The 22,037-nt window shown below is 33.8% G+C and overlaps 1 protein-coding gene across 1 annotated transcript in view; it reads right to left on the reverse strand.

The window, feature by feature from the left end:
* The window catches only part of LOC118191098 (sodium/potassium/calcium exchanger 4-like), a 412,974-nt gene that overhangs the window by 104,094 nt on the left and 286,843 nt on the right, over nucleotides 1–22,037 (reverse strand). The window contains exons 6-7 of the mRNA XM_085823409.1: nucleotides 13,682–13,756; nucleotides 6,626–6,705 (exon numbers count right to left, since the gene is read on the reverse strand). Of these exons, the coding sequence (XP_085679535.1) occupies nucleotides 6,626–6,705; nucleotides 13,682–13,756 (155 nt within the window). The remainder of the gene's footprint in view (nucleotides 1–6,625; nucleotides 6,706–13,681; nucleotides 13,757–22,037) is intronic.

The raw sequence follows: 22,037 nt of genomic DNA on the forward strand, positions 1-22,037 counted from the left end.
AGAAGACCCTCCTGCTTTGGAAGGAGTTACTAATTCTCATTTTAAAGATAAATTAAAATACTTCCAAATTACTAGTTTATTAAAAACATTAGCTAGTTTGAATTATTTCTTGTATTCTCATAGTTTGCCTTGCGTATTCAGACTGAATGTAATTAGCTAGTTCGAAACATAAGCAAGTCATTTAGACGTGACAGAATACAAGTCTTTTTATTGTTTTATTGTTCGGACATTATGAAAAACCCGTTTCTAAACAACGACTTCTAATTCCGTAGATTCAATTAAAACAGCTTACAGATGCAACCCTTGTCCGAGAGAGACATGTATGATTAACTGCAAAATGGATAAGAATGTCTGATTGGTCTGAATTCTTGAAATAGAGAATATCGTAGCATCTTCTACTGTGTTGAGACATAATGGAGACCTCAGATCAATGTTATCAATAATAGAGGGCGATGTAACTGTATTGTGGGATTCTGCTATGTCTATAAGCTTATCTCATCGCTTTAGCCTGAAACAAAGACAAATTCTCAGAAAAGTTAAAAATAACTCATTTTATTTAACTCTTAAATGAACAGAAAGCGCTACTTGGAATGCGGAAAAAAATCCACTGCTTGAGGGGAATTAAGTTAACATAAAGTTAGATTCAAATGAAGGTAACTAGTCTGAGACCACACACACACATTGAACTATTTAAGTTGGCTCTAGGCAGTTAATTAACAGCACATATTTTAAAGTCAGGTAGCAAGTTATTAAAGCTAGAAGGATTTTCGTAGAGCTGGGCGCTGGTAAGTAATATCAAAGTGAGGCTGCCAGAAGATCTAACTCTAAAACTTTGAAATCTTCGGCTTAAATATACAACAATCAATTTGCATTCTGTTGAGGACTAAGTATTGGAATTGAAGTAAAGGTTCAGCTCCTAATAATTGGTTAGTTAACATAAAATACTGCAACTTTTCCCACCAGAATTTAAACAAGGCCCAAACAAATGTCTTAATGACCTTGGATAAGATTTTAAATTCTAAAATCTAAAAGCATGTGTCAATTGTTACAAAAACTCATTTAATATTAAATTCAAATTCTACAGTGTTTCGCTTAACATTGTTCGAATCCATCATTGAGTTCAGCTATTACTCAGCGATCTTGGAACTTTGCCTTAAACCTTCGACTTATTCCTTTTCTTTTCTTTCTTCTTGGCCCCACACTCTGCAGCTTTTCTTCCGATGCAGACTTAAACCTGAGCAATTAATAAATGGCAGTCTGGGCTATTAAAATCACCAATTAATAAATAACTCTTTTTTTTATTTAACTCTTAAATCAACAGAACTCTACTTGTGAGATTGACGAGCGTCACTACTTGCGGGTATTTAAATTAATACAAGATAAAGTTAGATTCAGATGTAATCTGAGACTACACACATAACAAGCTATTTAAGTTGGGTCAAGGTAAGGGGTAGCAGCGCATATTTTAAACGTCGACTAGCAAGATGCTAAAGCCGGAATAACTTTGGCAGAGATGGCGATTGTAAGTAATAGCAAGGCTAGGTTGCCAGAGCTCTAAAATATTCAAACTACTGGCTTAAATAATCAACTACTTTACATTCTGGTGTGGTCTACGAAAAGAAGCAGTTAAAGTAAACATTCAGTTCATAATAACTGGTTAATATACACAAAATCCTATACCATATGTCACATAAAAAATAATCTGATGATTATAAGAGATCCGTATTCATCACAGACAGATCCACAGGCTAGATGTCGAGTAAGAGTTAGGTTCTAGCTGCTGTATGTCTTTCAAGGTGGAGAGAGTAAAAGTATATGCTACTATAACGTGCTTCAAAAAGATCTTAGCGGCAGAGCTTATACGTGCGTTGAAAGTTGCGTTTTTTAAGTGGACTCTAATGTGTTGGAAAATATAAACTCATTAATTGAAGTATACACGCAATATTTTGAATTTTTATCAAAATCATTTTGTAAGTTTAGTAAGTGAAACATTCACATTAAAGAAGATAATTCTCTCACTTATACTTGAGAGTTATTTAAAATATATGTTGATATTTAAGTTGCAAAGCTTCCAGCTGGTACCTGGCGCATGGTACTCAAAATGTGCGCATTAGAAACTAACCGATCCCTTTCTCATATACCCCAAGTTGACGGGTGGAACAGTATCTTCAAAAGCAGGAACAGATATTAATATGTTAGACTTCTAATCTTAAATCTGATTTAAGACACATGGACTCTTCTTTTCTAGTCGTCATATTATATAACGTGAATATTTATATATGCTTTAAAGAAATAATGCTTGTTCCTTTTTACTGAGATGATTAATTTCATCATAAAACTGTGCCGAATATTCTTACCGGTGTTACATTACCGTAAGGTATGAATACATTTTATAATGAGTTATTTTGCAGTTTAGATTTTCGTGTCTTGTTTTCGGGTAATTCTCGCTAGCTAGTTTTTCGATTAAAATATTTCACATATAAAATGATTTTACATTGCTTTAAAATTTATAATATGTCTCAAGGATTTCATCAAAATCCTTCAGATAAGTTTTAATTTACCATGATTTACATAATCGCGTTTTGCTTATTAGTTTATAAAAATCAGTGCATATACTCGTGCACAATTTATAGTGTGTTTATTCAATACCAGTTCATGCTGTATAAGTTTTACTAACACTTCTGAAATACACTGGTTATCATAAATTAAGGAAAAATCACAAAAATAGCGATAACTCCCTCGAAAATAAGCCAAACCGTGTAAAATTTGAATATGTTGCCAAGTAAGAGTAGCTGAGTAAAACTTCAATATGCAAATTAGTGGTGCTGCACTCGGAATACGTCATATGCGAGGAGCCTAAAAGTCCATGTTTGAGAGCAAGCCCACATATTTCACTGTGATAGTGACATCAGAATTCTGAGATAGCCAATTCGTAACAATGATCTCCAGGCATCATTTGCTTGCAGAACTACGACAGAAAGTCATTGGGAGACTAGAGGCAGGACAAAGTCAAACAGAAATGGCCAGGTGGCTAAATGTGAGTCCTTCTGCGGTTCATAGACTTTGGAGGCAATTTCAAATCACAGATTCGGCACCAAGGAGGTTCAGCCAAGGATGGCCATCTGCTACGACGAGCGCCGATGAGCGATATTTGACATTATGTGCACTCAGGAATAGAACCGCTACTCCGACTCTTCTTAGATCCTCCCTTGCTGCAGCCACCGGAAGGTTGGTGTCAACGTCTACTGTGCTTAGAAGGCTTCACGAAGGTGGTCTGTATGCGAGGCGAACAACCATTTGCATGCTGCTCAAGTCACGCCATAGCTTGTTCTCCTAGATATGGCCAGTAATAGCGAACCACCTGATAGGGGCAAAATTCCTTGGCATGCTACTTTCAGCGATAATGATTCTACTTATTCAAATTATTCAGGAAAATCGACTACATCCAAAGATATGCCTGTAATTGCTTCAGATAACAAGGCGCTTCAAAGTATAATTGCTACTCTAATTTCTACTAAGAAAAGTAAATCTCGGAAAAAAGAAAACCGCAGGAAGTCCTAAGAAAATGGTAGATAATACTAAGAAAATCAAAACCTCCCCTTCAAATTTTGCAGCAGTAGTTAACAAATACAGAAAAGGTTTTCCTAATTTAACAGAAGCTATCTCGTAAGAATATCTTAATACTCAGCTTCCGACTAACTTAAAAGATCTCGCACTCAAATTAGAAAACGAAATCGCCGATAAATTTAAACTGTATTGAGTCTATGAAGACATTTACCTCCCTACCAGCGATAGAAATACGTTCAAAGTTACAAGAAGAAATTCAACAAAATCAGTTATTTTAGCAAGCATTCAGAACACTCCGCAGCTCTCAAATTCTAAAACAGATTATAAAGCAATAAATAAGAACGATTGGCAAACTCCAAAGAAAACAGCGAAAAATACAGAGTCTACCCCACCACCAGATATTCCGCAAAATAACAGATTTCAAACTCTTAACGAAAATAACGAAGCTATGAAAGTTACAGATGAAACGCATACGACAACAACACAGAATAACCCATAGTTATAGTAATAACAATAATAGAAACTAAAAGGAAAATTACCCCATTAGTCATTCCGGAAAATGATGTTGATTAACCTAAAATAGAAAAATGCTCAGAGGAATATGTAAAAACGAATTTGAAGTTACAATCAAAGCCAGACAGATTTTCCTTTATACTACCACCGAAGCCGATTATAAAGCTACAGTTGACAAATTCCAGAAAGCACAGATTAATTTTCATACTATCAAATTTCCTCAGCCTCTTCAATTAAAGTTAAGAATATCCCGAGATCCTACACCGAGCAAGCAATTCACGCAGACTTAGAAGGCAGAAACTTACCTATAATTAAAGTAAAGCAATTCACGAAAAAAACAGAAGACCAAATTATCCGTTTACCTATATTTTTCTTTGAACTAAAATGAAATTCTGCAGGAGAGAAAATTTATCAATTAAACAATATGTTCGGATTGAATATCACAATAGAAAAATATCAGCCCAGAAAACGCCCAATTCAATGTTTCAATTGCCAGGAGTTCAGGCACTCCCAAAATAACTGCTTTAGAAAGGTCAGATGCTGTAAGTACGGAAAAAATCACAGATCCAATACCTGTAATTTAAAACCAGATGAAAAACAACTTGCATTTACTGCCACGAAAATCACGTTTCTTCTTATCGTGGTTGTAAGGTATACAGAAAAAGATTTAATCATTTAGAGAAGATAGAAAAACCACAAAAAATTCCACTAAAGATGATTTCCCCGAATTCATTCAAGCTTCAGCCCAAACTAATAAAAAAAATGCCTAAAAAACTTTACAGTGACAAAATTAAGCAGAAAAACCCGCAGGAAAATTTAGGAGAAATCATTAACATTTTCAAAGATCAGAAAACCGTTTATCTCATGAAATCAATAACCACAATAGCTGAGAGAATTAAATCAGCTAAATCAAATATGCAGAAAATTTTGTCTAGCTTTTCTAGCCATCGAGATTATTTTGTGAAATCAATAACCACAATAGCTGAGAGAATTAAATCAGCTAAATCAAATATGCAGAAAATTTTGTCTAGCTTTTCTATCCATCGAGATTATTTTGAACTTTGCAGATCAAGATTAATTCGCAGCTGCTCTCAATAGCCGAGCATAGCCGAGCGGCAGAAATCCTCAAAAGGCAGATCTCATGGTAGGTTCGGTCCTCAGCCACGCTCACTACAATTTTTGCCAAAAGATGGCGCCACGTTTACTTCTCTTCTAGAGACTGTACTAGGTGCAAAAAGTACGTTCCATCTTACTGGATTCAACTCATCATTAGAGATACCCTATTTATATATATTGGTAAAAGCCGCACTAAACCGATTGCCTCTTAATTGCGTTACGACATAGACATAGACTGTGTATCGGAAATTCTAATGATATTTTGTGATATTGCTGTTGCATTGAATTTTATGGTTCAAGGGCGAAGAACATGATATTTAATAAATAAAGGTAGCTTTGGTCTTAATATAAAATCTGAAAGATTTCAGATTTTTATTTATTTTTCAAATGTTTATTTGCCACAGAAACATAACTATACGTTCTTCCTTCTTATGCGGAGGTAATTTGGCAGAAAATCGTTTAATCGTTTGCAATAGACAGCAGGTGAAAGTTTATACGGCCTACTCAAGACTAAACTGCTTCTACCAATATAAACGACTTCATAAAAATTTAATAAATATTGTTCCTTAAACAGATAAATTTAGCCAAAATAATCTTACATTAGCATCAGATTTTTATAGCATAGCTCTATATACATTTCGAAGAAATCTGATACATGTCAATACAGTTTCTTATACTATCCGAGATTGGATTTTTACTCAATTTTATGCCTTGTACAGTCATTAGGTTGAATCATTTCAAGAACATGAAAAATGTGTAGTACCCTCGCCGTGTTTCCAACCTCCTGATTAAGGTTTAAATAACCGTAGATTTATGATTTTTTGAAAAACTGAGGAAGCATTTTCGAAAAAATTATTGAAATTAATTTGTAGCATAATATACCAAAAAAGTGATAATTGGTTTGCTCCTTCAGAAGTCTATAACGTCGAAATAAAGTCTGCTTTTAAATCGGTAAAAATATGCACATCTAATTATATCAGGCGATGCAGAACTGTTTTGTTGATTTTCTAAATTTTAAATGTGCCAAATTTCACTGCAAAATACATGCCTGACGATCCAAATCTCTATAGTAGATGAATTATGTATTATCTTTAAGTATTTAGCAGCTAACTTTAATTGATATCATTCTTTAAAATGCACAAAATTAACTGTCCTTCTGCAAAGGAATCCGGTGTTAAGTTTAGCATACCTTCCTTATAAATTTCTAGATTTCTTTCGTATTCTGTGAATTGTTTTTGATTATGATGTAAATTAAAGTAAAAATCTTTTCAATGAATAATTTTTACATCATTGTAGTAATTTAAAATAAGTTTGAAATTTTTATCCCACAGTCAAAAGTACTTAAAATTAGCATTTTTGCGTTTGCTACTTCTTTAAGAAACTTGTCTTCTTTAACAAATATTGCAAAGAAAATTTCATAAACACTTACTTCATGAGAACAATGTAAAGTCCGTAGATGACCATCATGATGACAGATTCGTACCATGTGACTTCGCTGTCGAATATGATCTGCAGAATTAAACTCCAATTAATATTTGTAGCTGAAAAAATGCACGTTATGAGTAGTATAATTTTATATTTATTTATAACTAATTTTAGTTATTAAATAATTCTTATTTTGCAAACACGTATTCTCATTTTATCCAAAGGAAACCTGTATGGGTTAGTTTAATTTAGATTGATTGGTTAATTGATTAAGCAAAACATACAATGGCTGTTTGCCTAAGGGATAAGATACTGTTGTAGGGAACCTTGGGTACTTTGATATTTTGGTTGCATATTCTGGTTTACAGCTGGAATTAATTCGGCTCTTACCAGTGCTTATCACGGAATCCCATGAGGGGCCACACACATAATGGCTCATCAAATTGTTCCACCATAAAGGTGTATACCAGGGGTTCTCAACCGGTAGTACCCAAGAGAAAAATAGGTGGTACGCAAAGAAGCAAGGCTTTTTTAACGATTAAATTCAAAAATAAAAACCCCAACATCTTGATTGGGTTTTTTCTCTAATACCCGTAATTTATGTAATCTGAGCTTTCTTCAAAGTCAACAGCCGCTTAAAGACTTTAGCAAGAGGCGAACGATCTATCTGCATGGCAGTTTCCGTGGTTCTTCCATGTTGTAAGTTTCACAAATATTCTTTTAGCCGTAGACATAACACAATTTGCAATAAATGATGTTTTTAAAAACAGTGATTTAAATGGATGTTGTATTTAGTAGGAAAAAAAAAGAAGTTCGTATGAAAAAAGTAATAGTATCTTATTAATTCAATTAGAGTTTACAGATTTATTATCATGTCAGCACTTTATGCGCCATTTACGGCCTCATATTGCTCCATTTTCAATGAGAATAATTTTTTAGTTCGTTTTGCTGTCTCTAACAGTAGGTATTTTGTCTTCTTGTTGCTTTGCATTCCTTAGTTTTAATAACGCTGTCTTCCAACAGAACATGGCCACTTGGAAGCCCGAATTTCGAATTTGTTTTATTATCTATTTCAGATTTTGAAAAGCTTTAACGAATTTTTGATTAACAAACTCAAAGATTTCAAAGCGAGCAATGGCAACACTGCACGGAAAAAAATTTAATCTCCAGAGCGCGAGATTGTGTAACGAAAATTCTAATGGTATGCTGTTTTGCTGTTTTTAAATATTTTGTGATATTGCTACTGAATTGAATTTTATGTGTTTTAGTGCGATAAAGGTAAAACACCAAACGTTAAAACACGCCCTTTTGGGCGTAATATAAAATGAAAGCATTCAGATTTTCTTTCTTTCTTTTTAGCCCAAAGGGCGTTAGCCCAGAAGAGCTATTAACTTCATTTTGGCATTTGGCGTTGAAAACTTAAATGTCCGTTTCACTTTTCAGATTGTTGCCACCAAATATTATCGTCCTGTGTTATATTTAAAGAAATTAAATAATGAAGAACCTGCATAAAGTATGTATGTTTCTCGCATTGTGATAAAACAACGGTCCCTAGAGCCATCAAATTTTGAATAACTAATCCTCCATCGAATAGGGGCATCTAGAAACCCTAATTTGGAATTTGTTTTATTACCGATATCACATTTTCTAACACTTTAACGAATTTTTGATTAACAAACGCAAACGATTTTTAAAGCGAGTAATGGCAACTCTGTACGGGAAAAAAAGTATATCTTCATCGCGGGAGACTGAATATCGGAAATTTTAAAGATATGCTCTTTTAATTATTTTGCAATATTGCTGTTGAATTGAATTTTATGGTTTAAGTGCGAAGAACGTGATATTTAATAAATAAAGATAACACATAAAATGTTAAAGAAAAACCCTTTGGGCGTAATATAAAGTCTAAAAGCTTTCAGATAGTCTTTTTTTTAATATTTCTCTTCAGAAATTGGAAAATAATCATTGTGGTATCAAGGTTTTCAACTTTTGTTTAGATGGTATGAGTTAGTCTAAAGGTTGAGAACCGCTGGTGTATACCTTAAGATAAAATACAATAAAAAAAAAATCTGAAAAGTTTCAGATTTTAAATTACGTCCAAAGGGGCGTTTTTTAACATTTTGTGTGTTACCTTTCTTTATTAAATATCATGTTTCTCGCACTTAAACCATAAGATCCAGTGCAACAGCAATATCGCAAAATAGTTTTAAAACGAGCATATCTTTAGAATTTCCGATACAGAGACTCACGCGCTGGAGATAAAAATGTTTTTTCTGCACAACGTTGCCATTGCTCGCTTTGAAATCCTTGAGTTTGTTAATCAAAAATTCGTCAAAGTTTTAAAAAATAGGAAATCGATCATAAAACAAATTTCAAATTTCAAATTTGGTCTTCCACATGCTCATATTCGTTGGAGGATTACGTTATTCAAAATTCGATGACTCTGTGTACCTTTATTTTATGACAATGTGAGAAATATACATACATTTACGCAGATTTTCATTATTTAATTTCTTCAAATATAATGCAGGACTCTAACATTTTATGGCAACAGTTTGAAAAGTGAACCGACATTTATCCGTCCGACGCAAAATGCCAAAACGAAAGTAATAGTCCTTCGGGACTCAAGTCCCTTTGGACTAAAAATAAGAAAACGTTGAGATGCATTGTCTCTGAAATCTCACTGGCGGGTGAGGATGTGATGACAAAAGGCTAGCATTGTCTTATTAGGGTTGTGGCGGCAGTCCTGTGACTGCTGAAAGTTTTTAAGACTAAAATTTTCAATAAAATTAATACGAAATTTACACATGTTGACCTTGTCTCTGATGTTTAGTTTAGTTTACTTTAGTTTAGTGACGGAGGACGTGGGCACCATTGCGCTATCTAAGAGAAAAGCTGCAAATGTTCTATTATTCCTGTCTTCTTCAAGTATTTCGTAAGCGACAATATCTGCAAGGTTTTCGGACGTGATCTGCATAGCTTTATCATAAGATTTAGCATTTATTATGTACATAAAATCAGAAATAAGTTTCACTTTCAGGTCAGCATGGAGATTTTTGTTTCTAACGTAGTACAGAGCTCCGGTGATTATCCTGAGAATTTTGTTTTGAAATTTTTATAGGGAATAGATGTCACTTTCGCTGGCGCTTGAGCAGATAGACGAAGCGTATGTAAAAATAGGCCTGATAGCTGATGTGTAAATTTATGCCTTTTACGATATAGTGACAGAGGAGCTCATCCTTTAAAAGGGGATATAATCTCACAACGCCTTGCTGCGCACTCGTTTGATGCGAGACCATGTGAATGAATGATTTAATGTGATTCCAAGGTAGACAGCTTGGGTGACTTTTAGAACTTGATATCCAAAGACGGTGACGTCTTTGGTACGAAATTTTCTGATAAGTAAGACTTGCGACTTCTCTGGGTGAACGCGGATCTTCCATTTAGCGCACCACTCCTCGGTAACAGGGAGGTTTTCTTGTAACTTGGCAAGAGCGTGGTTTGGCCGACGAGACTTTATCAGGAGTGCCGTGTCATCTGCTATGCAGATGAGCAAGGCGTTGTGATCATTGCTGAAGTCCGGGAAATCATTTACTTATAAAATGTGCAAAATAGGACTGATAACCCTTCCATGGGGAACATCGCTAAGGATGTTTTTGGCCCTTGAGATGATGTTTCCTTGCCGGACAGAGATAGAACGATTTTGCAAAAAAGAGCGGAGTACGAGAATGGTTTCGCGAAGGAATTCCATTTGAATGAGCTTGTAAATAAAACCTGTATGCAAGACGCGGTCGAAGGCTTTGGCCACATCTAGTATCAGGATGGCAGTACTCATTTTATTGTGCAACACGCTTCCGATGAATTCTGTGATTGTCACAAATTGCATTGCTGTGGATAGTCCCTTGCGGAATCCATGCTGTTTTGAAGTTATTACGCTGAGGTAATCCTTAATGCGATTATAGATGATTCTTTATAGGATTTTACTGAGAGCAGACAGTAGGCTTACGGGTCGGTAGCTGGCAGGGTTATCAGGTGGTTTTTCAGGTTTTAGAATTAGGACAATAAATGCGTGTTTCCTTGTATTGGGAAAATACGAATTTTGTAGGCAGGCATATTGGGATGCTGGTTATATTAGTAATAAGACTGTCAGGTACATTTCTCAGCATTTTTTTATTAATATTATCAATTCCAGTGCTTTCTTCTGATTTAGCGAACTAATAATACTTTTAATTTCCAGTGGTGAGGCAAATTTGGGAGTATTGGGAGGAGCCGGCGACATAATCCACTTTTCTAAAAATTCGGCAATTTCATTCTCCAATTCCTGATTAGACGGTTGAGTTTGAACTGTTCGAAAGGCCATTGGCAAAAAAGATCAGCTTTCTCAGAGTCTGAGTACACCAATCCTTGAGGGGCTGATTATGGATTCAGAATTCTTCAAGTTTTTAATGATTTTCCATAGAGAATTGGGGTCTAAGTTAATATTAGAGATATTGGTGTTCCAGGTGGCAGAACTTTGGAAACGAAACTGACTTCTATTTATGTTACACATTATGAAATCATGAAAACTTCAGATTTTAATTTCGAAGTGAACAATTTAAGATTACAGAAGTTCAGTCGATTTCTAGAAAAAATTGGTATCCCGCAAGAAGCAAACAGGGTTGCAGTGCCATTTAATTAAAAAGTGGAGAAACTATTAAATCTGAAGGGAAGAATAACAGGGAAAAATTTTAATTACAAAGTTGGAAGCATCTGTTTGCTTACAGTCAACATACAGAAATATATTGTAATAGTAATGTATTTTATGTCAGGAGGTGTAAGCCGTTTTCACTGACACGAGCAGATTATATGAAAATTTCTATAATATTTGATAATTTTGGTAGCAGACGTTGAAAATAAATTTTCAAGACCCTTTTTTTTTTTTAACTCAGAGAGCTGTTAATTCATACATACAGCAAGCCTACGCTGACAGAAGCTCTAATTTAAACATTCCAAACTTTCAGCTTCAATACACAATCAAATGATTTGCATTCAAGTGAGGACAACGAAAGGGAAAAGTTTTAATAGAGTTTTAAATCATAATAATATGTTAATTAACATAAATTACTCATATTCATTACGGCAAAGCTTTCGAGGGTATGAAGTCTTACGTGTAATATTTTCTTTCAAACTATTAGTACTCAGTAGGTTTTGAAATTTGATTCGAAATGGTGGAAGAAATGTAAAATAACAATAAATATGTAAAGTGATTAAGTGGAAAAAATATTTCTACATAGGTATACTATATAAATAATTCTACATAGAAAAGCTATGAAATTACTTAGTTTATTTTATTTTATTAGAAAAATCAAATTTATGTAGACAACTTTTGGCTTTAATGCTATGGTTCTTGATTACATTTTTTCATAATTAAGAATAACAGAGTGATGAATATTAATTTAAGTAATTTTTGATATTAAAAAATCTGAGACCACTCAGTGAACACTCACTCAGAAGGACACAATTACAAAAGAAATTACAGCACTTACGTTGACCGCTGGCTGGAGTTTCGGCTACGGTCGCCAATCGCCAGTCGCTACTACGGTATTCTAAAGGAAGCCGTTACCCATTATTGGTGTTAAACCGCTGTAGTTGGCCGGTCGACAGGATAATACGTAAATACCGAAATGGTAAATTAAAAATATTTTAAGTATACAAGTTCTAGTGAGGCCAATGGAAGCCATGATACATTGATAAAATTCTTTGTGAACTCTATTTCCACAATTTGAACAAACTAGTTTCATGAAGTTTCTTCATACGAAACACGAATACGGTTCCAGGACCCTCAGATAGGGAAAACGATGTTCCAAAACGGCATCCCTCTCTACAAACAATTACTGTTTAAAATATTACTATATATATTTAGTATAATCTATAAAAGTTAATCACTCAAAATGTAAGGGCCTTTAAGAGGATTTCCACCAACTGATATGCCTATTTATATCGCGATTTTATAATTTTTCTATAGCTTATATGTCAGTAGTAAAATAAATCATGCATAAAAACATTATATTTCACGGAATGAATCAATCTGTTTTTATGTTTCTAAGAAAGCTGAATGCACAATTTAATATCTGAGTTAAGAAAAGTACAATAAGTTAATAGATCATAACAAAAGCGTGAGTATGTCTAGCTGTTTTAAAGGAATATCCTGATGAAGAAGTTTCTGAAGGAAACTGGGTCGTGTTACCGTTACACATGAAGAAAGCCATGAAAGTTATGTTTAACCCTTTCCAGCACGCTACCTTTTAAAATCAAAGTTTTGATTTAAAAAAAAAAAAAAAAAAAAAAAAAAAAAAGGTAAGCAGTCTAATTAGGCCTAGAGGAGTACACAAATAAAATTTTGTGAACATAGCACTTATCGTTTTAATTCTGTGGGTGTGCCCAAAGTGGTACACTGATTGAATAGAGCTTCGAAAGGAGTGCTGAAACGAGCATTGTTGGCAATGAACTGACCGATGAGATGCGGAGAAGCAAAGAATACAGACTCTCAGTTGTCCTAGATTATCGTTGAGGCCAGTCTGAGCACACCTAGGGTTCGCCGTTTGACTTTAGGCAAGATTTCAAGGTAAAAATTTAAAACTAACATAGAATAAGGAGATTAGCATACAGCCAAAAAAATAACATAGTAATTTCTTTTCAAATAATTCCTTTTATACCCTAAAAATATCTGGAAGATTTCTTTGAAAAATGAGGGTTTTAAAAACTAAACATGGCTAAAATATATGGACTGGTTTGTGTTGAGCTGCCACCTACTATAAATAAAGAAAGTTCAGCGTAACCTATAGTAACCTATAAATCCTTTTTCATTCAATTTTTCTTTGCGTACAGAAGGAAATTTTTAGATGTGTCCAGAGCGGACACACTGTGCCGCAAAGGATTAATTCAACTTGAGAATACTAATTCATTTACTGAGAATCTAACTTTCAAGGAATTATCAATATCGAACGCGCTTTTATACTCGGCTTCTGACGGATAAAATTATAAGAATAGAAAAGAAGAAGCTATAGTGTGGCATACTTACGCCAATGAGAATTATGACTGTAACTGAATAGAAGAGGGAATCTCGAAATAGTGGCCACCAAGTCAATTCTACTACCTGTAAAGAAATTATATTTTTATAACCGTGTGGTGTATTGCACCAATTTATTTCATGAAATTTTTGCAGACAACATAAATGATATAGGGAATTCTGTACAATGGTGATCGTCAACTTACTTTCACTACTAGTTTCAAGATAATGCATCGCACATACAAAAGCTGTTCGCACATTTTTAGACAATTTTCATTTTATTTACAGAAATATTTTCCCTAAAACATTTGTGTTTTAATGTTCTATTTGATAACCCGTATTCTTTGCTATCCTTCTAAATTGTAATTTATTAGATAATGTAGACATTTGTTGTAACGGGAGAGGCATTTTACCCGATTCCTCTTGAACAGCCCTCCAAAGTTCAAGAAGGGCGGTAAGGTCGACGTTCGGACAATTCGATTTTTAAAAGTCCAAAAGCGCAAAAAATCCATGGGTGATACATTAGAAAGTTTAGTAGGATATAAGAGAAAGGTATGGACTTGATACCGTTTTTTGTTGCATTTTTTTAAGAAATTAATAGTAGATTTTGATGTGTGGTTGCTTGCTTTGTCTTGATGAAGTTCTACTGATTGATGACACTATGGGTGACGAGAAGTAAATTCATTTTTGAAAATTGGCTGTAAGATACGTTCCTGATAATATGTGGATTAGATCTTAAATATTTTTTCCATTCTCTTTATCTTTAATTTGTCGTTATATGGAAAACCAGAAACAATCATAAATCTCTTTGAAAAACTTTTAGATTTTTTTAACCATACTTTAAGATTATTTTCTCTTCTTTATTGACAATAAATAGATCTCTTTTTATTGCAGCAATTTAAACAGACCGAAGATTCATCTAAAGTAACAACACTTTTCCATTTTTGTCGGCATAATTGTTTCCCATAAAAAATTCGGCAGCGCGTTTCTGCGTTCGGCTCTATGTCGTGGAAAATGACGACGCCCATTATATTCTTTCGTCTTTGCAAGATAAAAGTCAGCATTAATCACTTAGTTGACACTGAATATTTTAATGATTTTGCAACTGTCCTTTGACTTGGCGGATTTTCGTTTAACGTTAAAGATCTTACCTTTGCAAATTCGAGACATTCTGTGTTTTTCTTGTATAAGTATTTAATACAATTTTTATACTTGAAGTGAAACTCTTACGTTTTTCTTCTTTCTTGTTGACAATATTACCTACCTTAGCTTTAGATATAAAGAAATTTGATGTGTACATCACATGACTTCCTTGTACGGATCATTAAATTATACGCATTTTTTCTTGCATTTCATTTAAACTTATTGGATTCAATTAATTCTACTAGGTCGATAGCGCATAAACCACAATAGAATAAATGCACTCTTTAAAATTCACTATATTTGTTTAACACAGTGACACTCTAGTGCTAAGTTCACTTAACAGCGTTATATTTCGTTGATATTATAACTATGTGTATATATATGTCTTATCATTTAGTAAGAGGCAATAGGCTATTAACAGCCTTTACTGATATATTATACTTGACTTTTAAATGCGTGAAGAATCGAATAAGTTGTATCCAATAATATGGAAGTACTTGCGCACATGCTGTCCTAGAACTCAGAGATTACTAGCGACGGAGGCTCCTGTGCCGCCGTCCATAGAAGAGGTAAACTTTGAACAAATGAGGCGTTCGTGTAGCGCCATCTATTAGAAGAGATGAAAAGCATTTTAGTTGACTGGAGCTCTGGTGGCACCATCTCTTGCAGGATATATTGTAAGGCATTTTTAAAATTTCATAAATATTCTTCTTCTGATAAGCAATAATTGGCATGAAGTAAAATGATGAAAAACACAATTTGCAGTTCATATTATAACTCAGAATGCACAAAATTTATATCATTTGAAGAATTATATCTAATCGTTGCCACATGTTCTATTCAAATGCTATAATAAATCTCGAACGATGTATAAAAGAAATTAAGCAAACAAAACAAAAAAGAAACAGTTTTTCACAGACGATTCAGTATTTCTTATTTAATTAATTCACTTCGCGACAAGGCAAAAATACATAAAAACTCAATATATCTATATTAAAAATTTTGAAGTAAATCCTTATTTCCTCGAAAAATTCCAGAAAGGATTAAGTATGATTTAATTCGCAATAATAAATGAAGGCGTTATCTTTGTTGTTACGAAGCTTTGTCTCTCTAGATTGGCAAAAAATCTACTATTCTGATGTTTCAAATGTAAACAAATATGTCCGCCATGTTATTTAAAAATTAGGCTTAATCGCACTTAAACAGCTTCTAAATTGTTGATAATTCTACAAATATTACTTGCAGATTTCCTAAAGACGTAAAAACCTTAACGGGATAATAACCTTAACGGGAAGATAAGAGCAACATAATTCTATCATTTTTAAAGCAAAAAAATGCACAATTTACAAACATATAAGAGTAAAGAAACTGAGATTACTGAGCCGTGAGTATATTTATATACGTTTGGTGCGGCCGATTGTAACCAAAATACGAGGTACACATTTACATGCTATAGCAGTTCTATATACAAAATTTCAACATTCTGAGGCTACTGAATGTTGAGTTATGCGAGATACATACGTACGTACAGACACCACGAAAAATTCTTTTTAGAAATCATTTTAAAGCAGTTTTATAATTTTTTTTGGAGGAAAAGAGTCTTTTATTCTGTCCTTATGTACAGATGTCACGCAAAAACATCGTTAAATTGAATTTGATAGCCGTCAAAATGGCTATTTTCGTTGAAATATGCTGCCTGAAACTTTTCGCAATTACAATACTTCCTTTTTAGTGCTTACAAGGAAGTAAAAATGGTTTTCGCAGTTTTTTTAATTATTAGATACGAATAATTTTCATCGGGAAGAGCACAATCATAGCCTTACATCCATTGCTTCTTTTAAAAGCGCCATTTTGCCTGAAAACAAAACTATCAAGTAGCACACGATTATTTATACTTTCAAAAATATAGTTGCAGTTTAAAAAATTCCAACTAGACTGTTTTTTGAATAACAAAGCAAAATTGTCTAAACAATGTGCGAAACGCCTAGGTAGATATCTTGGAATGGCAACTTTTAAACGGATGACGGAGATGATAAACGCCTTAGTAAAGTAACCTGGTGTGACGTAATGATGCCACAAATTTAAAATTAACTATAAAACATGAGAAGGAATTTTAAGCTATTGAAAATTACACCTGACTTACAATTCCATTTATATTCTAGCTCTTTTCTTCAAAACATGAATAATTTAAGATTTTGAATGAGCTATTTATGTTTTGCAGTAAACTGAAAGTCGTATGTTTTCCCCCAAGCATAATTATGTTTTAACGTTTTATGCTAAACTTGCAGAAAATAAATATACATATTTTATTACCCTAGTGTCGTTAGTATGCATCTTAGTGTTCGTCAAGTCATGAGAAAAATTACTGTAAAGAATGAAATGCCATTCAAAATAACCTCTTCCATGCATGACCCTCAAGACTGGTAATGGTATGAATGGATATTTAAATTTACGCATTGCGCACTATAACAATAATTCAGAAATTGCAAAGTAACGTATTAAAATACAGAACTGAGAAAATAATTAAACAAGCAGCGTATATTAAAACAGAATATAATTATAAGAAAATCGTTTGACCATATGTTTATGGTGAAATAAAGTTAAATAATGCATAACTAACGTTTCGTTTACTGAATGTAGGTCAGTGAATCAGCGTCAGCATATTGAATTTTGTTATTCAAAATCTTTCCAACGAGATAAATTGTCAATTAATTTTCACTGACAAAGAAATTTAGGATTTGCATTTAGCATTATCCTAATTCTACACCACAAAAAGAATTCAGAAATTCTTCCTGCATTTCGTTGTTGTAGTCTTGTGTATGAATTTCATGAAAGAATGGCTGCCAGAGATCTCAAGGAGGTTAGACTTCTAGTTCCACCCTAGGTTTAAGGAAATGCACATCGGAGGGGGGTGGCGAGGGTCTCCCACCTCTCTTCCCTACCACCGATTCCGACGAAAAGACATTCGGCTTCTCCATATATTTAGAGTGTCTCCATGCCGCAAATACACTATACATTTGCAAATATCCATGCCTTTTCCGAGATTCGAACCGCCCCTCCGGTACCGCAGTAAGTTTCTCTACCGACTATAACGTCTGGGCGGCTTTCCTGCATGTATAATTTTAATAAGCTCTCATTCAATAAAGCTATTTTACTTCAGTGAGTACAGTAAGTCAAATACAGTTGGAAATTCACAAGATTATATTTTGAAAATATGATTTATCAGTCTCAATGTTCGTGTATTAATTAACTGAAATTATGAAGCACTTTTATGCCGGATTTTTAAAACTTAATATAATATATACACGAATAAATAAGTAGTTTTATAAAGATCAATTAACTTATGTTAAATCGAAATTTACGAAATATTTTCCCCATAAAGGCCGCAGATGCACACACCTCTCACTACGCTTCTTGGCAGGCCATCTACTGTGTTTACATAACAAGGCGGATCATAAGAATCATATTGCTGGAATTTCTGATGAAAAATGTTTGAATCACTGTGTAACATGCTTGTCACTACTTATTACTCTGACAGCATGATTAATTTTTCCCCTACATTTCTTCTTTTCTTAAGTTTGGAAGGATGTTAACGTAGTCCCTAACTTATATCACATGAATTTGGCATGCATAGCAGCTAAGTGGATAAAATCATTGAACGCTGGTAGTTCGATATGGGTTCCAGTATCTGTGAAAGGGTTGGCTGAAAAGGAGGTAGTTTTCTCCATGAGAAATGTAAATACGAGATGATTTTTCTACAAAATCCTCCATGAAAATATCTCTTCTCTTAGGTAAAACATTTTTTGCTGATAACATTATTGAAATCTTCATTAATTTTATGTGAATAAAATTGATGAATTGAAGTAAATATCCGCTTATATACATTTATTGTATGAAGTCTATATCTGATTATACAAGGGAATGTTCTCTTTAAAATTATACGTTTTAAATTATAGTAGGAAGGCATTCTGAATTAATGCAAAATTTAGTCCCTTTATTCAGCACAAAATCAATCGAAACTAAATAAATAATAACTTATTAGCCCAAAGGGGCGTTAGCCCAGAAGGGCTATTATTCTAAAAATGGAATTTTGCGTCGAATCACTAAAAGCGTTGAATCGTTTTTCAAATTGTTAACACAAAGCATTATCACCCTATATTATATTTATAGAAATTAAATAATAAAGAATCTCCATGAACGTATGTATGTTTCTCGCACTGTGAAAAAACAACGGTACTTAGAGCCATCAAATTTTGAATAATGTAGCCCTGCACCCATATATGAGTACCTGGTTATATTTATGAGTATATATTTTTTATTGTCTATTTCACATTTTGTAAAACTTTAACGAATTTTTTATTAAAAAAATCAAAGATTTCAGAGTAATCAGTGGCAACACTGCACGGAATAAAACATTTTATCTCCAGTACACGAGAGTGCCTAGCAAAAATTCTAAAGATATGCTGTTTTTAAATATTTTTAGCCCAAATGCTCTCAAAATGTGTTTAAATGACAAAACAGTCACTTTGGGCATAATACAAAATCTGAAAGCTTTCAGATTTTTTTTAATTAATTTTTATCCAATAGCCGGATACTTGCTAATTAAGAGTTTGCATGGAATGGGAGAACTTATCATTCTCATCAGCCAAAGCACTGCTCAGGATGCAGCACAAGGAATGACCGTTATAACGGAGTAGATAATTATATATATTCCTTCCTTCTCCGAGATTCGAACCTTTGTAGAGCGATACAGCAGCTAGCTTCACTACCACTGCAGGATAAATAGGTATATTAAAACTGAATCGCATTTTCAGTAGTATATTTTAAGGCAGGAAACATAAGTAGTAATCTCTTAATACTTACTGCCAAAAAATTTTATTATGTTAATAACTTTTATATCACATACTTTGTGTTGTATACTTGGGAAAAAATCACTTTTGAAATAGGAATTTTTCATACTAATTGTTAAATGCAAAATCTTGAGTTTAGATGTAGGACAGCATTACTCTTAATACTGGTATTATCGCAAATTACGTAAATCGACAGAAAGTTTGTAATATTCAGAGAATTGTAACGAAAACTCGCATTAAAATTTTGTGATGTTTAAAGAATCCTACAATCCAAATTTTTTGGATTGGATTGGATTATTTAATTATGGCAAAGCGCACGAGGGCCATCTGCCTAAAAGGAGGGATGCCTTCGTGAAGGACTTTCTAAGGAAAATTGGCTCGTATACACGTTACACATGGGAAAACCACGAAAACGCCAGTGCAGCCAGCCCGTTCGCGGAATTCAAACCTCGGGCCAGTGTTCAGCGTCTTGACTGCTCGAACGCTGGTGGGTCTCCAAATTTCTTGAAGAAGCAGTATTTTAGACATACAAGCGAAAGCTCTGACATTTTTTGTTATCATAAATCTATGTATGCAACAGGTGATGAAAATATCTTCTACAACATAAATATATTATCAATCTACACCCAACATAAACGCTAATTAACTCAAAACTGGGTTTCTTTTGATGAAAATCTCGGGATGATCTAAGAGAAATACTTTCGTTGCAGAAAAATAAGTGACGCTCGTACTAATATTTCTTAAATGTTAGTTAAAACGTACGTGCCCATTTGTTCTATTACCAGTTACTGAGTGTAAGATGAAATACGAGCAATCTATGTGGCACTCGTATTTTTATGTGATTGATTCGCGAAAATGTAACAGCGAAAAATATTTAAACACTTTGGATACGTCTGATAGGAAATCAATCGATGCTATAACAATACCTAAAATTAGAATGGATAACCGAATTAAAGCTGTTACACTGATTTCATTTATTCTTACTAATTATAGTAGGAATAAAATAAATGGCCAAAGTATTAGAGATTTTTAACATTGATCTGTCTGTAAATGAGACACTGTGATGAAACCGCTAAGAATTGCTTACACAAGGCATGCTCATATTGAGAAAAATTGGACAAATCCTCCGTGAAGGATAAAGGTCTGTTAGTGAGTAACGGTCCACGATTCACGAAAAGAAGTCTTATTACTGCGTTAGAGTGAAAACTCTTAAGACGATATATTCGATTTGTGAATAGGGAATGGTTGTTGCAAAAAGAATCGGTTGTAACATATCTAAAAGGACAGATGTTCTAGATTATTCTCATGCAACAATATTTTGAGGCAAAGGAGCAACTTTGTGTTTGATGTAGATTTCGAGCAAACAAGTACAGATTCCTCTTCACTAGGAAAGAAATTCTGGAAATAAGTGAAGGGCCAAAGGCATATTTATACCAAAAGCAAAGAAGTAAAGCAAATTTCTTCTGTGTACCTGCCAAACTTCTATGTCAAACACAAAGTTGCTGCTTTGCCTAATTTTGTGTTTTACTTTGGGGTGTTTCTCTTCTTTCCTGAGTATTTAGGTTCTTTTTCAGAGAATGACAGATAAGGAACAAAGTCTTCAGGCAGTAAAGACAATTCTGGTCAGAAAATGCTAGTGAACAAAAGAGCTGAAAGGCGGTTAGCACGAAAGGTCTGCAGCAACAGCACACAACTCTTCAAACGGTGGCTAAGGAATTACGATGTGCATAACATAATCTGGTGCACAGTGAATCCCTCAATTTGTCTCGAAACAGATTTCAGTACCACTGATTACGTCAATATCATTACGAATTACTACGTTTCATTACAACTGCAGTGTTCCTTGGTGCAGATGCTCATATTCAGGAAAATAATAAAGCACCACTACACAGTGCACGATTGGTCTCAAGTTGCTTTAAACTTTTTTTTTTAGGTTGCAGAATCATTCGGTGTTTTCAAACCAAAAACTATAAAAATTGTGTAATTTCCACGCTGGGATTCGAACTTCGAACGTTTCGATGCTAGCTTGATGTGCTTTCTAATAACAGCATGATGGCACGCGGTAATAAGTAAGAAAAATTTTTAAAGTCTCAAATTGATAAATTTAAATTGCTTCCACAACCAGCTAAGTTCTTTAATTTCTTGATTACTTTCAGGATGAACAGAAAGGTACTATCTTTAAAACTTTGAAAGTCTCACCAGTCTGAAAGATACTGTCATTGTGACAGCGTGGTCTAATATTTCTCAGGAACAAAATATCCATATTCAGAAGAATGCGGGCTGTGGTCGAAGCTATAGTAAATCAATGTGTTATTAGGACGTATGTTAAATATTTTGCCACTCAGTGCAAACAATTCACATATTTCAGTTCTCAG

Source organism: Stegodyphus dumicola, chromosome 9 (assembly GCF_044657685.1).
Source record: "Stegodyphus dumicola isolate Sdum_Otavi_A_Nest chromosome 9, ASM4465768v1".
Lineage (NCBI taxonomy): Eukaryota > Metazoa > Arthropoda > Arachnida > Araneae > Eresidae > Stegodyphus > Stegodyphus dumicola.